We start from the raw sequence: 19607 nt of genomic DNA on the forward strand, positions 1-19607 counted from the left end.
TTTGAGAGAGAGAGAGAATGAGAGATAGAAAGCACGAGAGAGAAGAGGGTCAGAGGGAGAAGCAGACTCCCTGCTGAGCAGGAAGCCCGATGTGGGACTTGATCCTGGGACTCCAGGATCATGACCTGAGCCGAAGGCAGTCGCTTAACCAACTGAGCCACTCGGGCGCCTGAGAGAGAGATTCTTAAGCAGGCTTCACACTCAGTGTGGAGACAGATGTGGGGCTCATCGTGGAGCTTGATCTCACAATCCTGATTATGATCCAAGCCGAAATCAAGAGTCGGATGCTTAACCGACCAAGCCCCTGAATTGTATACTTTATTTTTTTTTAAAGATTTTATTTATCTGACAGAGAGAGACACAGTGAGAGTGGGAACACAAACAGGGGGAGTGGGAGAGGGAGAAGCAGGCTTCCTGCCAAGCAGGGAGCCTGATGCGGGGCTGGATCCCAGGACCCTGGGATCACCACCTGAGCCAAAGGCAGACACTGAACAAGTGAACCACCCAGGTGCCCCAGAATTGTATACTTTAAAAGAGTAAATTTTATGGCATGTGAATTATACTTCAATAAAGTTGTTATATTTTTTAAAAAGCAGTACACATGCATACTACAAAATATCAAATGGTTTCCTCATTAACCAGAACTTGTCTCCAAGGAAATGGCCATTTCCCAGAAGGAACTACCATTAATAGTTTGGTATGTATTCTCTTAGACAGTTCCTATACACATACAAATAAACATTTAAAAAATACATACTGTTTTGGCAATTTACTTTTCTCACCTCACAATATATTGTGGACATTGTTATGTGTTAGTACACAGAAATCTACTTACTTTTTTTAAATGCCTGCATAGTATTCCATTATATGAATATTCCCAAATTTAACCAGTCTAAGTCTTACTAATGAGCATTTGGATTATTTCCAGTTGATATAATAAAGTGTTTTATTTATTATTTATTTATTTAAGATTTTATTTATTTATTTGACAGAGAGAGACACAATGAGGGAGGGAACACAAGCAGGGGGAGTGGGTAAGGGAGAAGCAAGCTTCCTGTGGAGCAGGGAGCCTGATGTGGGGCTCGATCCCAGGACCCTGGGATCATGACCAGAGCCAAAGGCAGATGCTTAACGACTAAGCCACCCAGGCGCCCCAATAAAGTGTTTTCTTTTTTAAAGATTTTATTTATTTATTTATTTGAGAGAGAGGTGGGGGGAGGAACAGAGGGAGAGGGACAAGCAGACTCCATGCTGAGTGCGGAGGCTGACACAGGTTCGATCTCATGACCATGAGATCCTGACCTGAGCTGAAATCAAGAGTTGCACACTTAACTGATGAGATACCCAGGCACCCCTAAACAGTGGGGGTTTTTTTTAGTAAAGATTTTTATTTTTTAAGTAATCTCTATACCCAGTGTGGGCTTGAACTCGCAACCCCAACATCAAGAGTCACATGCTCTACTGACTGAGTCAGTCAGGCGCCCTGGTATTATAAACAGTGTTGTTTTGAACATTGCAGAGCACATCTGTCATGTTTCAGCCTGCTCAGGACTTCTAAACAACTTTCCTAGGCTTGAACTTAGGAAGTCCATCTCTTTTCTTTGTGTGTGTGTGTGTTTTTTTTAAGATTTTATTTATTTGACACAGAGAGAGAGACAGTGAGAGAGGGAACACAAGCATGGGGAGTGGGAGAGGGAGAAGCAGGTTTCCCGCTGAGTAGGGAGCCCAATGCAGGGCTTGATCCCAGGACCCCGGGATCATGACCTGAGCCGAAGGCAGACGCTTAATGACTGAGCCACCCAGGTGCCCCAGTCCATCTCTTTTGTAAATAGCACAAAACTACTTTCCCAGCCTTTCTTGCAGTCTGGTGCAGGCATGTGATCTAAGTTCCACCAACCAGATTACTGCAAGACTCCCACTGGCAGTGAGCAAGGTGAGTGAGAGGATGTACGGTAAGCAGACCCCATTTTCTGGTGAAGGAAGTGGCTGAGATATCCCCCTATCAGGGCAGGCCTAAGAGGTTTGAGCATTGCTCCTGGTTGCCTAGCCAATACAGCCCGGCCACCCTGGAGACTCTGTAAGCTATAATGTCCTTTAGTAAATCCCTTTCCATTAAAACATACTGGAGTAGGGGCACCTGGGTGGCTCAGTTGTTTAGGCGTCTGCCTTTGGCTCGGGTCATGATCCCGGAGTCCTGGGATCGAGCCTCATTAGTAAACCACTATAGTAAACCACTTCCCTGCTCAGCGGGAAGCCTGCTTCTCCCTCTCCCACTCTCCCTGCTTGTGTTCCTGCTCTCGCTGTCTCTCTGTCAAATAAATAAATAAAATCTTTAAAAAAGAAAACAAACCATACTGGAGTAGGCTTTACTGCTTAGAATTAAGAATTCCATCTGCAACAAACTCCCCTACACATATGTATCTTTTGAATATTTGTACAAATATAACTATACAAACTTCTAGCAATGGAATGGCCAAATGTGTCTTTAAACAGATTATATCATTTTATATTTCTATCAACACTGTATGAATGTACCTATTTTCCTACACTGTTGCTATGTAATAAACCACCCCAAAACTAAAGTGGCTTCAAATAACGATGATGTATTTATTCCTCACGATTCTGTGGATTAGATGGGCAGTTGTTTTGGCTTGGGCAGCTCAGCTGGGGCTGATGGTCTGAGATGGTCTCACTCACAGCCAACTGGGGTCTTAGCTCAGATGGAGGAAGCTAGGCCTATCTTTCCACGTGACCTCTCATCCTCTATCAGCCTAGTCCAGGCTTCTTCATATGGTGGTCTCAGCTCTCAGAGACATAGAGAGCAAGCCCCTGTGGGTAAATGCTTTTTATTTATTTATTTATTTATTTTAAAGATTTTTTATTTATTTATTTGACAGAGACACAGTGAGAGAGGGAACACAAGCAGGGGGAGTAGGAGAGGGAGAAGCAGGCTTCCCGCCGAGCAGGGAGCCCGATGTGGGGCTCGATCCCAGGACCTTGGGATCATGACCTGAGCTGAAGGCAGACGCTTAACGACTGAGCCACCCAGGCACCCCGGTAAATGCTTTTTAAACCTCTGCTTATTTGTTGCTTCTTGCTGTCCCATTGACCAAAGCAAGTCACATGCTCAAGCCCAAACTCAAAGTATAAGAAGTAGATTCAACTCTTCAGTTCTTGATGGAAGGGGCTGTTTTCACTATAGCCGTATTTTAAATTTTCCACAGTTGGCCATGTAAAAAAATTTTTCTTTTTTTTTTTTTAATTTATGGGTTTAACACTGGCCATTTAATTTTTTTTTAATGGAATGGGCTTAACTTTATTTAATAACTTTCTATTCTTGATCATGGGTGCCACAATTCTCTTATTCTATTTCATGTGTACCTCTTACACATGGAATGTAACAGCGCATAGCCCATGTGCAGGGACTAATCATTAGTTTTCCAACAGAGCATTAGTAAAACCACTATAGTAAATTACTTTCTGGAAGGAGTTCAAAGGTAAATTTGGAAATTTCTCATTAATTCCTAAAAATATGAGCAAATCAGTAACTATGACTTACTGACCTAATAGTTTTGATCTCCCAGTATGAAAAAAACCCTGAAGAAATTAGTATACTCATAGTCCTAAAACCCATGATTTTATTAGTTATATTTTTATATTCCACGACCCCAATTCATACATGATATAGCCTTACTTCTATACTTAAATAGATTATATGCTCATCTTTAGTCCTTTTATATATTTCTCACTTATTTCTTTATCTGAATTCTCTTAAGGACCCTTATTCTTCACATGTTGGCAAACCCATTATTCAACGATATTTCATAAGCATTAAACAGAAATGGTTTCTGTACTCACAAAAGCTAAGTCTGTATTCTACAGACTTAGTCCCTCTCTTTTCTCTAATGATCTTCATTTCTTTGTCTATTTTTCCTCTTCATTTTGTTATTTTCTCAAGCTTGAGGTTCTCTGACACAGACTTAAGTCTTTGCAGTGTCTATTCTACTTCTGCTTTGAGATTTTCATTGCTATAGTGGCTTTATTATTGTCTGTTTTCTTTCTAGGGCTCTAGCAGTTCATTTTCCATCTGCTTCTGCTAACTAAACTTTTTTGTCCCCCTGATCTTTTCTATTTAACAGCTTTATTGAGTATACGTATAACTTGCAAATCATAAAATTCACTCATTTTAAGTGTATGTAGTTCAATGATTTTTAAAGTAAATTTACAGAATTGTGCAACTATCACCATAATTCAATTTTAGAACATTACATTACCCCCCCCAAGAAGATCCCATTTCCCCAGACCTTTTATATCTCTTCTTTGAGCTCTTCCCACCTACCCTGTTAACTCCTTTTCTCCTTAAAAAAAAATTTTTTTTTTGACAGTGCAGCAGAGTACTCATTGTCTAGGCTAATTCTTCTGAAGTATAACCTCCTATCTGTTGTTTGCTTAATATCTTTTCCTACCTTTTTTCAATGGTAGTATCTAGTCACACATTAAACCTCCTGCTTTAGTTCATCTTTGTTTTATTTTATTATTTTTAAGAGATTTTATTTATTTGACAGAGAGAGAGCACAAGCAGGGGGATCAGCAGAGGGAGAGGGAGAAGCAGGCTCCACACCGAGCAGGGAGCCCGACATAGGGCCTGATCCCAGCACCCCAGGATCATGACTTGAGCCAAAAGCACATGCTTAACTGAGCCACCCAGGCACCCCTGTTTTATTTTATTTTTTTTAAAGATTTTATTTTGAAGTAATCTCTACACCCAATGTGGGGCTCAAACTTACAACCCTGAGATGTCACATACTCCTCTGAGCCAGCCAGGTGCCCCTTTAGTTCATCTTTAAATAAAAGCTCAAGGATATGTCATTTGCAAACAAAAAGCTCGAGGAAAAGAAATATGACTTCTAGGAAGAGTCAATGTGGCAGTCCAAAGTACAGTGGTGATGCTCAGCATTCACTACCATAACGTAACCTAAGACAAAAGGAAAACAGAACACCTTGGCTTTTTATGGGAAAGCAGAACCTAAGTCACAGCTAAAGAGAAGAGAAATGGTGAAGATGTTTCTTGAAATCAGTCGAGGTGGTAAGGGAAGAAACTCTAATGGAGTTTATATGTGAAATCTAAAAATATCAACTTGGGACTCAAATAGGAAGGGAGCTCTTTCAGATGAAGGCTGAAGGGTAGATCAATCAGTTCCCAGCTGATACAAGTATTTTGGACTACCCAGAAAGACCACACGATTACAGACCTGGGATACATCCCACTGGGCTAAAGGGACAGGAAGTCAAATAGCTCTGTGAAGGGACAAGGGAGTGCTTGAAACTCGCCCCAGTGAGAAGAGCTCTGATGATGAAACAGATACTTCCAGACACCACTGGGGCAGTGTGAACTGGGAAACCCACTCAAGAAGCAATTTTCAAATGCGAATAGAGTTATAAAAGTGATCATGCAAATAATTAATATCTCTTTGAAGAACCTATTCTAAGGAAATTATCTGAAATTTGAGAAATTCATATGGATAAAGATTTTCCCACAGCATTATTTATAATAGTGAAAAGCTGGAGACAACATATGTGACTAACAGCAGGGAAACTGTTAAGACAAGCATGTCCAGGCACCTGGGTGGCTCAGTCGGTTAAGCGTCTGCCTTCAGCTCAGGTCATGATCCCAGGGTCCTGGGATTGAGTCCCATGTTGGGCTCCTTGCTCTGCAAGGAGTCTGCTTCTATCTCTGCCGCTCCCCCCACTCATTCTCTCGCTCTCGCTCTGTCAAATAAATAAATAAAATCTTTATTTGACAGAGAGAGACATAGCGAGAGAGGGAACATAAGCAGGGGAAGTGGGAGAGGGAGAAGCAGGCTTCCCGCTGAGCAGAGAGCCCGATATGGGGCTCGATCCCAGGACCCTGGGATCATGACCTGAGCCGAAGGCAGATGCTTAACGACTGAGCCACCCAGGCGCCCCCAAAAAGAAAAGAAAGTCTTAAAAAAAAAAGTATGTCCATCCACACACATAATGACTATAATTAATCAAAATGCAATTACCATTGTGATATTAGAACAAATATATGTTAAGTTACATAATATGTCTATATGTTAACCTAAGAAGGATATAAAATTATATGTATACCATAACTGTAAAAAATGGAGATAAAAAAGGCAAGGAATTCACAAAAATGATAATAGTTACATTGAGTTAGTGAGATTATGGGTAAATTATTATTATTATTTTTTAAGATTTTATCTATTTATTTGAGACAGAGCGTGCATGAGTAGGGCGGAGGGGCGGAGGAAGAGGGAGAAGCAGACTCCCCGCCACGCAGGGAGCCTGACGTGGGACTCGATTCCAGGACCCTGAGATCACAACCCGAGCTGAAGGCAGACACCCAACCAACTGAGCCACCCCAGATTATGGGTAATTTATTACCCAATTTTCTTTCTTTCTTTTTTTTTTTTTCAAAGATTTATTTATTTGAGAGAGAGTGAGAGCATGTGCATGTGAGTGTGCTGAGGAGCAGAGGGAGAGAATCTTTCAAGCAGACTCCCCCAAGCAGGGCTGGATCTCATGACCCTGAGATCATGACCTGAGCTAAAACCAAGGGCAGATGCTCAACCGACTGTGTCACCCAGGCACCCCAATTATTACCCAATTTTCCTTGTTGCTGTTATATTACTTCCAAAGTTTAAAAAAACCAAAGTTCACCTATTAGTAATGAGAACGAATGTCATTAACTGAGGTAAGACAGTTTTAAGATGGTTTAACCATTGGGGCACCTGGGTGTCTCAGTCAGCTGGGCGGCCAACTCCTGGTTTCGATTCAGGTCGTGATCTCACGGGTTGTGGGATCAAGCCCTGCGTTGGGCTCCCCACTCAGCAGAGTCTGCTCGGCATTCTCTCTCTCCATCCTTCTGCCTGTTCACACACACACACACACACACACACACACACACACACACACTCTCTCTCTCTCTCTCTCTCTCTCTCTCTCTCTCAAATAAATAATCCGGAAAAAAAAAAGGCTTAACCATATGAAAAATTATCTATGAGATATTCTAAGTACCTGGAAAACAAAGCACCTCCCCTGTGGGAAAAGAAAAGGCTGTCATGGGCATTCTTTCTTTCGGGGAGAAGCTGTTTCAAGTCCCACTGCCCTAGATGGACAATTTTTCAGTGCACAAAAGTGGTGAGAGGCTTCGGTCTACGTGTCTTCTGAGAACCTAGCACTAATCAAGCAACAATTGAGCATTCATCACATATAAGGTAGATTAATGCATTCCAAAAGACAAACACACATAATCATGTGTTTCCTTCCGGTGGGTGGAAGAAAATCGCTTTCTCTACCTTTAAACCCAGCACATCCTGTGGGCTGCGGAGGGTCTGAAGCATGTACCTGTGCTCCATGTAGCAGCTCAGGGGCTCCACGCACACCGTGACGGCACCAATGGTGAAGGAGGACTTGACCTTTGAGTCTGGATGGGTCTGCAGGGCCTGGACGACATCAATAACATCTGTGTAGCTGGGAGAAAAAAGAGAAAGATTAGCCTACTGACTGGGGCTGCAGAATGCTGAGGGGCTGAGTGAGCAAGGGTGGAAAGAAAACCACAAGAAGGAGCCTGTGACTGGGTTCGTTGGGGTCACCCCACTTAAAGATTTAGAGCCCCTCCCTGCATTCCACAATGTTTCTGCATCCCCAAACCTCATTAGTACTCCTAACTGTGCAAGAGTGGGTGGAAGAATCCCCCACCACTTCCAGGAGTAAAGGGACGCCTGCAGATGACCCTGGCGCTCTAAGGGTCGGGCTTGGTGTCCTTAGGCCTGTTTTCCAATCATTTTAGGAGCTCTTGGGTTGGTTTATTTCCTTTAATAGCTTTTTTTCTCCTTCTGCCTCACAGAACATGCAGACAGGAGAGAAACAGGGAGCACCCCTGTAGGTCAGCAGATGCATGTCAAACCCCACCTGCATTTCTATTTCCTGCCTGGAACTCTCTCCAAACTCCAGACTTCCAGAGCCAATTTCAAGGAAATGGAACAAATAATCCTAAAATTTGTATTGAGCTAATTTAATATTTTCAGTTAGAACTTAACATGTTCATGATTCAATTTCCCATGCCTGTCCCTCCCAAGGCCTTGTCCTTCTCAGCAGAGGGGACTCCATTCTTTCAGCTGCTAGGCCAAAAAATTTGTTTGGAGTCATCACTGACTCCATTTTTTCTCAATTTTCAAAACATAACTAGAATAAGATTGCTGCTCACATTCTCCCACTACTACTGGATCCAGACTGTTATCATCTTTTGCACAGACTATCCCACAGCCTCCTCACTGGCCTCCCTGCTTCTGCCCCTACCCCTGCCCAACCTGTTTTCAACAGAGAAGCCAGAGAGATCGTGCTAAGCCACTGAGTCAGTGGCTTCCATCCCACTCAGCGTCAAAGCTTTTAAAGCCCGTACAACAGCCCCCACGGCTGTCTGTGATCTGACTTCTATATGGGAGGAGTTTTTCCTCCTACTATTCCTTCCCTTACTTGACTCTGTCTGCCCACTGTGACCTCCTGGCTCTTCCCTGAACATGCCAGGCATATTTCCACCCTGGCACTCCCTGTCCTCTCTCCTGTGATGCTGTTTTCCTCAAATGTCTGCCAGGCTTGCTCCCTTCAGTTCTCTGCTCAAATGGCATCTTGAGAAAGGTATCCTCTGACTTCCTACAGCCTATGTGATATAGCAACCCTCCTTCTGCACAACCTGCCCCCGCCCCAATTCTTCCCTACGGCACTGAACATCAGTTACATACACTGTATTTTCTCATTTGTTTGTTTATAGTGTGTCTCTACAGTAATAACATAAAGTGGTTGTTGAATGGTATAATCTGTGGTGCCTAAACAGGACAGATGAATGAACTGGATGTTCAATCCTGGGTAGACTCATGGCCACTCCAAGAAGGGGCCTCCACTCTTTACCTTATAGAGAACATTTCCCAACTGACCCAGCCTATCACCAAAAGGTCAGTTCCTACAGGAGGGAAGGCAAAATCTGAAGGCAGCCCTGCTGATCATATGGGCCTGGGCCCTTGGGAAGCTAGTGGTGGTGCCTGGGGGGATAGGTACAGCCTGCCTGAGCTACTTCCTGAGCTCCTACAAATAACTCACGTGCAAAACAGCCCTTGGCTTTATCCGGGACACAATTTTCACACCCCCACCCCCAGGTCTGCCTCAGTTCCGACCAACTAGCAGTGCTTCAATCAAGAATAGGGTGTGCCCGGTTCTAGAGCTCCCCCATGAGGGCCTGGCAGCCAGAGAGCTGTTAGAGTGAGCCCTCTGCTCCCTGGTTTCTCCCCCTGCCTGGGCACATGTGTGTATTGCCACATGGGGTTCTTTCTCCTGGTTCTGCAATGTCTGGTTAGGCCTGGATGCAGGAGAACCACCCACACTGCCTGCACTGCCGGGCCTCATGCGTACTTGTTAAGCGGAACCGACTGAAGCTTATATACTACCCCAAATCTCTGTGGTCATGTTTACCAGATTTAACTCTCCTGGTTAAGTGCCCCAGCCTTGCTCCTAAGCATTAGCTCTCCCCCTCTTCTAAAAACAAATTTTGGAAGCTTTTTATTTTCCATGTTTGGTATGAGCCTAGAGACTCATTTTTTAAGGACCGAAAAGAACTGAAAGATTTACCAATCCTGCAGATTTTGGTCATTTTAATACCATGGATTATCCTTTAGAGAGAGTGGCTAGAGAATTTCCAGGTTTTCAGAGCATTCCATTCAATGGAAAAAGGTTGGAGTGAAAATAGGCCCCAAAGTCCTTGGTGAGACCAGTGCATCTGGGCACTGCAACCAGGAACTGCTGTGGCAAGGGAAGAGGCTCTTGGTGTCACTCACTGTACGTGCTGGGACAGGGAGGCCTCTAGACCCTCCCTCCCTCCCCAGCCCTTGCCCTATAATCATCCTGGCCAGGGACTCCAAACAGGAGGAAGCAGGCCTACTACAGAAGGAAACACACTGCTCCAGCTACCAGAGTTTGTACCTGACCACTTTGGCTAAACTGCCTCGAATGCACGATGAAGGCAAAAAAACCTGGCTTTTCATGTTTGCCTCTTTCTTGTCAGTTCTCTCTTTATTAAAAATAAAAGCAAAACAACAAACAAAACCAAACTCCTGCAGGACTTTAACTTTCTTTCTTTTTAAACAACAGATATCCTATTCAAGTGTCCTCTGGCCTCTGTTTTATGTTTGCAATTTAAGCCTACAATTTGGGCATGTGTTTTAGATTAATTCAACTTTTGTTTTGAGAGAGACTTTGTTTATAAATATTTTAAATAATCTAAAGAATGATTTTATAATATTCTGGAGTATAAAGAAATACAATCCCTCAAATTCCTTAAAATTAATATTTTAAAATACAGATTTCCCCAGTTTTATGTATGTGTGTGTGTGCGTGTGTGTGCTTAAGTTCCAGACAATTTTGTCACCTGTGGTTTCTATATCCATCACCACAGTCAAGACACTGAACAGTTCCAACATCACCAGGATCCCTTGTGCTGCCTTTTTATAACCACGCCCACCTTCCTCCTGCATCCCACTCCCATCCCTAACTCCAGGCAATCACCACTCTGTCCTCTATTTCTAAAATTTTATCATTTCAAAATATACTGATTTTATTTATTTCTAATTTTTTTAATATGTATATTTTAAGATTTTATTTATTTATTTGACAAAGAGAGACACAGCGAGAGAGAAAACACAAGTAGGGGAAGTGGGAGAGGGAGAAGCAGGCTCTCTGCTGAGCAGGGAGCCCGATGTGGGGCTCAATCCCAGGACCCTGGGATCATGACCTGAGCCGAAGGCAGATGCTTGATGACTGAGCCACCCAGGTGCCCCCAAAATATATTGATTTTAAAAACAACAACTCCACCGGATATCAAAGCTCAACACCACTGCCCCACTGCTGCAGTAAGCCAAATGGAACCAGGCCACTCTAGGGGCAAAAGAAAACCCTGCCTTATATCACAGCATTCCTCCAAGAATCCTATAAATGAAAATAAAAGCCACATTCAGGAAATACAATTCTCAATTTGAGAAGCCTCTGGAGTCTCCCTTTACCGGCAACCTCTCAATACTGGGCTCAAAGGTCCAGCCCCAAGGAGATGATCATGCAAAAAGGAGGCTGCCACGAGCTCTCTGCTGAGCCTCAAAGAGAATGGGCCCAGCTTGTAAGAGCAGTGTCTTAGCGAGAGCCATAGCATTTAGTTGGTATTTCCACTTGAGTCCTTCGGGAAGTCTGAGGTCCCTAGCATCCCAGGACTGTGACTGGGCAAAGGCTGGGTCTGAGGACAACTCAGACTGGGCTAGCTATACACTGTTACCGCAATCCAGAGCAGCCAGGGCAGCTGACACATTTGCAGATGAGTACTGTCAGAGACAAGGCATTAATGATGCTCTCTCAGGTGACGGAAGATGGCAATGCCCTACACAATGTCAAACTGCTGAATTTGACTCCAGGTCCACATCCCCAGTGACTCTCAACTTTGGCAGGGGCCAATCTATTCCTTTGACCATTAGAAGCAATGGAAAACCCAAAACGGGCGCCTAGGTGGCTCAGTCCATTGAGTGTCTGACTCTTGATTTTAGCCCAGGTCTTGATCTCAGGGTTGTGAGTTCAAGCCTTGTGTTGGGCTCTGGGCTGGGCATGGAGCCTACTTAAGAAAACAACAACAAAACACACAAGTGGTTTCAAGCCTAGACTCTTGCTCTGTGGCTTCCATGACCTCAGCCCATAAGCAGGACAAAAGGTCTGAAGGAAGGGAAGCCCAGGGCAGGTGTGAGAACAAGGCCTGAAGGAGAGGAACGATGGCCTGGTGGGCTGGTGGGGTGCACAGTCCCGCCCGCCTCCAGCCTAGGGACCACCAGCCTGGCTTTTCTACACTTCTCACCATCCACCATGAGACTCAACAGGGCTTTGGATCTGGGCCTACTCTTTACTGGAAACAATTAGCCAATTGCACATAGTAATTATTATGAGCACAGAAAATACAGCATAGCATAAAAGCACTTTGTGAGAACTGCCAAAAGCTTCTGTATTACCAGGCATCGTGAAGACCACAGCCTGTGTTTTCCTGACCTGGCATGTTCTCCTCTGGGCCTGGAGGGTAGTGGGCCTGCACAGAACTCCTCTCTGGAAGGCCTTAGAATGGGTCAAGGTAAGCTCCTTGAAGCCTGGGTTCCTGAAGCAGTAGTACTCACTCTGTCAAATCTGTCCTCTGAGGGAGCTCCCTGCCCAGATGGACTACTTATGCTCCCCACTGAGGGTCCCAGGAAACTTTCCTGGACCAGCCATCCTGGGGATGGTGGGGCTCAAGACTGCAGAGTGTGAGGGCTGTCTCTGCAACTCCACATGAGGAAGGACTGAAACAAATGGCAAAGGAAGAGGCTTAGGGATCACTATTGTTACAAGAATTATCAAAGAATCTTGCCCAGAAAATCTCTTCCCTAATTCTCTACCTTTTGGGGATACCATGATACTGAAACCAAACTTTTTTTTTTTTTTTTTTAATTTGACAGAGAGAGACAGTGAGAGAGGGAACACAGCAGGGGGAGTGGGAGAGGGAGAAGCAGACTCCCTGCTGAGCAGGGAGCCCGATGTGGGGCTCGATCCCAAGGCCCTGGGATCATGACCCGAGCTGAAGGCAGACGCTTAACGACTGAGCCACCCAGGTGCCCCATCCAAACTTAATTTTAATTTAATTTAATTTTTTTTTGGGGGGGGAGGGTTGAGGGAGAGGAAGAGAGAGAATCTTAAGCAGGCTCCATGCCCAGTGTGTAGCCCGATGCAGGGCTTGATCTCACAACCCTGAGGTCATGACCTGAGATGAAATCAAGTCAGACAGCTTAACCAACTGAGCCACCCAGGTGCTCTGAAACCAAACTGAAAACTTGTGTGCAAGCTACAGCAGCCACTCTGGGCCACGAGACAGCAACCAGAGTCCTTGCTTGTTTAAGGCCTCTCTGGGTAGTGCAGACTCTGCTCATGAACATGTGGAGGTCGTTCTGTGCCCCAGGCTAGCCACATACAAAATAACAGTAATGGCAAGGTCATCACCATACCCCACTGTCCCCAGAAGACTTCTAGTACTCACCCTTGCAACACCACTAGCAGTCGGGTCTTTTTGCGGATGTAGGCTGACTGGCGGGCAGAGCGGTTCTGCTGAGCCTCCAGGACACTGGAAAGGTATCTCTGGAAGTGGGCAGCATGAAAACATTCGGAGCTATCCATGATTTGGCGGTATACCATCCACCTGGAAATGGCAAGTATAATCTCAGCCTGGGGGCCACCTGATGGTCTGGCCCCACAGGCTCAGCCAGTGGATTCAAATGTGACTGACCAGTACTCCCACAGACATTCTGCCCAGTGACCCTGCACAGGAGAAAGCAATCCTGGCATCACAGAAACAGGCGGAGAGCACTGGGTGGGGAGCTCCATATCCTGAAACCACTATCACTGGAACTTTTGATAGTAAATGCCTTGCCACAGGAAAAAAGGTCAGGTAAGCACATGACCATCAGTCAGACTTTGGAGTTGAGAAAGACTCCTTCTGAACAGGCAGTCATTTCCTGAAGGACCATCCAATAAAATGGTTTCAGTCTGGTGCTCAGTAAAACTCTTGCTAAGAAGTGAGCAGGGTAAAGAATTCAGACTAGTTCTACAACAAAAGCAATGGATATGAGGGAGGAACTGGCTAGCCACTCAGTACTTAGAAGAGGCCCAATATTTCCCTAGCTTGTCTCTAAAACCTGTCCAACCTCCCAATTCTCCCTGAACTCCCAGACTTCTAGGCGATTTCCACCTTCTCCATTCTTTACGGTCTCCTGCAAGATGCCTTACTTTGAGGTAGACTGACTAGATATTAAATGTCTGTTCAGTTAGCCAGGGTTGTTTAGTAACCTGCTGGCCATATGAACGTAATGGATGAATGATTTCCCCAATTTCCCCTAAGCCGACGTGTCCCAGCTGCACTGGAATTGACGCAGTCCCCTGGTGGTCAGGGACAGATCACGTCTACCAGCTCCCAAGTTCTAACTACTCTAGTCCTGAATGGCCCTGCTGACAGGGCATACTCCCAGGCCTTTGCCTGTGCTGGTTCTGCTGCTATAGTGCTCGTCCCCAGATTTCCAAAGGTTCACTCCTCATTTCCTCAAGCCTCTGCTGAAATGTCCCCTTCTCAGTGAGGTCTTCCCTGAGCACCCAATTTAGAACTGCAATCCCTCCCCCAGCTCAAACTCCCTATACCCTTCTCTACTTTGTTTTCTCCATAGCACTTTTCACTAGCTAATATACTACTTTATCTGGTTAATCGTATTCCCAAACTAGAATGTAAGCTCCACAAGGGCAGAGAGTTTCTAGTCTGTTTTGTTCATCTGTCACCCACACTTAGAACAGTACCTGGCACACAGGAAGTGCTCAGTACAAACGTGTTAAATGGATGGATGGCTACCGTGCTGATACCAATCACACCAAAGGCCAGTACATGCTGAAGGTCTCCCAGTGCCTATGGGGCCCAGGCACAGCATCCCTTTCCCCAAACCAAAGGCGGCAGCCATACTAACCTGCCATATTCCTTATGCAGAGTGACCAGAAAAGCACAGAGCTCGCTAGCATGACAGCCTGGGAGGCCAGTTACAATGCTGATAATTACCTACATGAAAGAAAAGTCATGTGGGTTTGTCATCCAACTGGGAGATGGCGTTGTGTAAAAGGTTAAGAGAACTGACTTCTGGAGCCAGGTTCTGTGGGTCTGAACCTCAGCACCAGCACTCACCTAGCTATGTGACCTTGGGCTAACAACAGAACCTATCTTGCAGGGTGGATGTGATGATTAACTGAGTTAATATATGTGTGTGTTAATATATAAGTGCTTAGAACAGTGTGTGGCACATAGCAAACACCATATAAAATGTAGTGTTACTAATACAATTTCCATGGAGCAGGTTTGACTAGATCAGTTAAAATACAACGGAAAACACTGGGCAGAAAGGAGGTCTGAGACAAAATGTCACAGGCTAAAAAACTGGTGTGGTAAGTAAGCTCAGCGAAGGAGAGGAGTGGCACAGGGATATTTCCGCCTGGCTGCCCAATCCGACCAAACTGCATGGCCTGAGCTAAGGAAGCAAACGGGGTATAGGAAGCACTCCTGAGTCTTGACTAGAAGAGGAGCAGGCTGAACTGTCCTAGCCGTAGCACACAATCAAATGAAAACAGGGCCCTCTGCAGGTACGTATTCCGAAACACCTTGAAGAAATCCCCTGACAGAGCAGGGGTCGAGCAGGGGAGGAAAGGAACCAGGTAATCGCTGAATGGTACTGATGTAAATGACATAGCATGTGTTTTCTTTCACAATACACAAGGCTCACCGGGAACAGGCCTGGTCACAGATAACTTAGACTAAAGCTCAGCTCGGTGGCACTTATCACTTGAGCAGGTCATATCAGCAGAGGGAACCCTCCTCTTTTCTGGGAACCAGTTCTCTTTCCTCCCCTCTGACCAGGCCCCTACTCTGTATCCCTTTCTGCTCCTGCACGCAGTACTCCATGTAACTTTTTGTTTATCCTACTCACCTTGGTTCCTATTCCTCATCGCCCAGGCCCCTGCCTCTCAAATCACAGCACATGTGCTTGCAGCCAGACACCTTTTTACTTTAAAGGCCTGTCCTACAGCACCCTTTTAATAAAATACAAGAGGCAGGCATTTTCATTCTTAAACTCTTGCCTAAGGGAAAATCAAGGCTTCTAATTACTTAGTGCTCCTATTATCTTTTGCAGCTGAGCATCTTCTAGGTTTGCATATAAATAATGCCCTCTCTGAGCAAATTATGACATCTGGTTCTGAAGAAATAGTGGGAGGGGTAATGAGGAGGGGCATGTGAGATGGGAGCGGATTAAAATCTACTCTTGGGAAGACAAGGTTTATAAAGTATCACCTTACCCTGGTGATGCCAGCAAGGCCCAACTAATAAGGCCCTTCCTCTTATTAAGCTCAATGTGTAACCACTGCCAGGTAAGGCCTTGTCACAAACAGAAAGAGCTGATGGCACGAGAGCACTGAGCAAGAATTTGAAAGACATAGAGAAGCCAGGGGAGGCAAGGCAAGGGGCCAGGGCTTTATGGCTGCTGTGAGGCTTGGCTGGGGTCACTGCAGATGCCTGTATACACTCATTATATAGAGCAGGTTTCATGTGTATTATTCTATCAGTATCCTAGGAGGTGGAGAGTCTTACAAAAGGAACTCTGCTTGAGTTCTTTTTGTTAACTGACACAGAAGATCCAAGGGCAGCCTATTGGGATTATCCTCCTGTGAATTCCCAGCATATATGCTGAGCTGCTGTACCTTGTCATTTTCTACTCGGTAAGTAGGGCTGATTTCAGCTTGCTGCAGCAGGACAGGGAGATGGGTCCTCATCACAGGCTCTTGACTAATGCTGCTGATGGTGAAATGCTGAAGAAACCTAGAAAAACAAAGACAATGCTATTATGTTACCATCACCCGCCTTGCCTGAATGTTCTCTTTCACATGAGAAACTCATTTAATTGCTAAAAAAGAAACCTTAGAGAGATTCACTCCAAAGAATAAAATTGTGTATGGTGTCACTACTACTTTTTATACTGATCCCTAAGAAGCTATGAAGAAAAAGGAGCTTAGAAAGGACCAACATTGAGGTTTCTGACATTTCAAAAGCTAGAACATTAAACATCTATAAACAGAAAACTGGAGCTCACCAGTCTAGCTCTGGAAGTTTGGCTGGGAGTAGCTTTAGAGGACTCTGTTTCTCCCCAGGAGAATGGCCCAGGACACTGAAGAGCTTCTGGGCATTGGAGTGTCTGGAATATCAAAAGTTCATAGATTAGAACTCCATCTCCCTACAGCACACATACTTTACATAACTTGTTCTGATGCTTTCAAGCCAGAGTCCCGTGACACAGTCAACACTTCCAAAACAAGCATCTCACTGACTTGGAACACAATGCAGCATTAGTGTGTGAGGACGGGTGTGCCCACAGAGGAAGGTTCACCTGAAACCCTTGGTAATATTATGGGTTTCTGATTCTTGGTGGATTTCATCTCTCTTGACTTCTATTTCCCCAAGGGCACTGGCTACCTGCAAGGGGAAGCGCTGAAATGATTGCGCTGGCCCTTTCAGAAGCCAAGACCCCTGTGTTACATAACATAAGTTGTCCTGCAGAGAGAGCAGACACACACAGCTTCGGGAAACAAGCATAAACACTGAAGGCAGCCACTTACAATCTCTTTTGTTCCACAGATAATCCATCTTCCTGGATCACTTTTAAAGACAGCCCTGAGTTAGCCTGCTGCTGCCAGGGGGAGAAGACCTAAACAAAACAGAATTTGAGCAAAGAACACTTTAAACCCAACAACAGGATATGGGATCCACATGGGGATTTGATGGTTGTTGAAAATCTAGACTGTCAGTACAGAGAAACACCATCATAACAAACAAGTTTGTTTCAAAAATAGAGGCCTGCAGCAATTTTGTTCTGTATTTTTCAAAACTAGAATTTCTTTCTGGGTTCCTCTCCCAGGGACTCTGCTACTTCAGAGGCCAGGAAGTACGGAGTAAGGTGTCAGGTAACACTGTTCTCGCAGCAGGGGCACGTTCTTCCCTGGGGACAGGACCAGAAGAAGGAGCGGGTCACACAAGTCCTGCCTAGGGGCAGAGGGATGGCTGAAGAGAATGTAAAGGGCTCTCTCTCTGTGTTCCTGGGTTGAAAGGACAAGCACAAAGAAGTAGGGAGGACCAGCGGGCAGCAGGAGGGAGATATGGACTAGCCTGAGATGCCACTCTGCAGCTAGGCCAGCTCTTCTCTCTTCCATGTTCAGTCAATCTGCCCTGAGAGAGGGACAATGTCTCCTCACAGGCTGCGGCAATCAGACCTTTCTGAACATTTCCACCAGTCATGAGGCTGGCCATGTGTTTAACTTTGGCTATTGCTTGGTCTCTAAGTGGGTTGTATAATTCTTGGTAAGCTCCCCCTCATGCAATCTATACCGAGTGCCTATGACATGCAGCCTGCTAGGTGGGACCATTCACAAGGGGAGGGCCTGTGAACCATGGGAAGGGAGAGACTAGGGTGGGGTAGAGAGCTCTGATCCATTAGGCAGGGCCAAATAATTCAATAAAGTAGCTAAAAGAAAAATGAGTCTAATTAGGATTTAAAGGGACAAAGAAGATTTGTCTTAGCAGTTAAAAAGCCTTTTGTTCAGTTCCTTTAGGTTCTCATCTCTCAATGGCAAAAGCACCATTCTAGGACCCAAGGGGATTAGAAGCAGCCACCTCCACCAGCCCTCCCAGCTCTGCCTCTCATCACCTCACTCTTAGCCCTGAGATGTGGCCTTACCATCTAAACTCCTAAGGAAAAAAAAGGAGTATTTGTTTTGTTAATGATTGGTGTTACCTCTGAGTAAAATGCTTGGTATATCTTTGATTTGGGGAAAAGGGCAATCATCAGAAAATTGCTTGATCCATGGAAATGAACTGGGAGATGAGGAAGCAACGAGCTTTTGAAGTCTATCAGAAGGGCAGCAACAACACTTGTGGAATCCTAAAAAGAAAAAGATGGAGCATCAGTGAGAAAAGCCATTTGCATGACACTAGCCCTCACAATTATTGTCAGGACACATGTGACGAATTTCACTGCAATTACTTTCACATTATGTGGTGTACTGGGGTCCAATGATAGATGTGCTTTTCCAATACCCAGTTAAGGGAGATACAGACGGGAAGTGTAAGGGTCTTTTCTCCTAAACTGAAAATGTCATCTTAAAATTCCTTCTATAGTATCAATCCCTAATCAGATATGTGATTTTTTTTTTAAAGATTTTATTTATTTATTTGAGAGAGCGAGAGAGAGCGAGAGAGCACATGAGAGGGGGGAGGGTCAGAGGGAGAAGCAGACTCCCCGCCGAGCAGGGAGCCCGATGTGGGACTCGATCCCGGGACTCCAGGATCATGACCTGAGCCGAAGGCAGTCGCTTAACCAACTGAGCCACCCAGGCGCCCCAGATATATGATTTTTAAAAAAAGATTTATTTATTTTAGCAGGGGGAAGGAAGAGGGAGAGAGAGAAATCTTAAGCCGACTCCCCACCAAGCACAGAGACCAATGTGGGGCTCAATTTCACAACCCTGAGATCATGACTTGAGCTGAAATCAAGAGTTGGATGCCCAACTGACTGAGCCACCCAGGCGCCCCGATATATGATTCTTTTAAAATATTATCTCTATACCCAACGTGGGGCTTGAACTCACGACCCCAGAATTAAGAGTCACATGCTCTACCAAGCCAGCCAGGCGACCCATGATTTGTAAATATTTTCTCCCATTTTGTGGGTTGTTTTTACTTTCTTGATACTGTATTTTGATGCACAGAAGTTTTCAATTTTGATGAAGTCCAATTTATATATTTTTTCTTTTGTTGTCTGTGTTTTTGGTGTCATAATCCAAGAAATCATTGCCTACTCCAAGGTCACGAGGACTTTACTCCTATGGTTTTTATTATTATTATTAACATATAATGTATTATTTGTTTCAGGGGTATAGGACTG

At 44.8% G+C, this 19607-nt stretch overlaps 1 protein-coding gene across 4 annotated transcripts in view; it reads right to left on the reverse strand.

Moving 5' to 3' along the window:
• DNAAF9 (dynein axonemal assembly factor 9) overlaps positions 1 to 19607 on the reverse strand; it is a 129922-nt gene that overhangs the window by 29566 nt on the left and 80749 nt on the right. For all 4 annotated transcript variants that reach the window (XM_073878312.1, XM_073878311.1, XM_025876579.2 and 1 more), the window contains 7 exons: positions 18459 to 18605; positions 17287 to 17375; positions 16764 to 16865; positions 16375 to 16492; positions 14598 to 14686; positions 13130 to 13288; positions 7393 to 7518 (listed from right to left, as the gene is read on the reverse strand). In XM_073878312.1, coding sequence (XP_073734413.1) covers positions 7393 to 7518; positions 13130 to 13288; positions 14598 to 14686; positions 16375 to 16492; positions 16764 to 16865; positions 17287 to 17375; positions 18459 to 18605 — 830 coding nt within the window. The remainder of the gene's footprint in view (positions 1 to 7392; positions 7519 to 13129; positions 13289 to 14597; positions 14687 to 16374; positions 16493 to 16763; positions 16866 to 17286; positions 17376 to 18458; positions 18606 to 19607) is intronic.

The sequence above is a fragment of the Callorhinus ursinus genome, unplaced genomic scaffold, assembly GCF_003265705.2.
Source record: "Callorhinus ursinus isolate GAN/ISIS: 27379988/994484 unplaced genomic scaffold, GSC_fseal_2.0 scaffold29, whole genome shotgun sequence".
Lineage (NCBI taxonomy): Eukaryota > Metazoa > Chordata > Mammalia > Carnivora > Otariidae > Callorhinus > Callorhinus ursinus.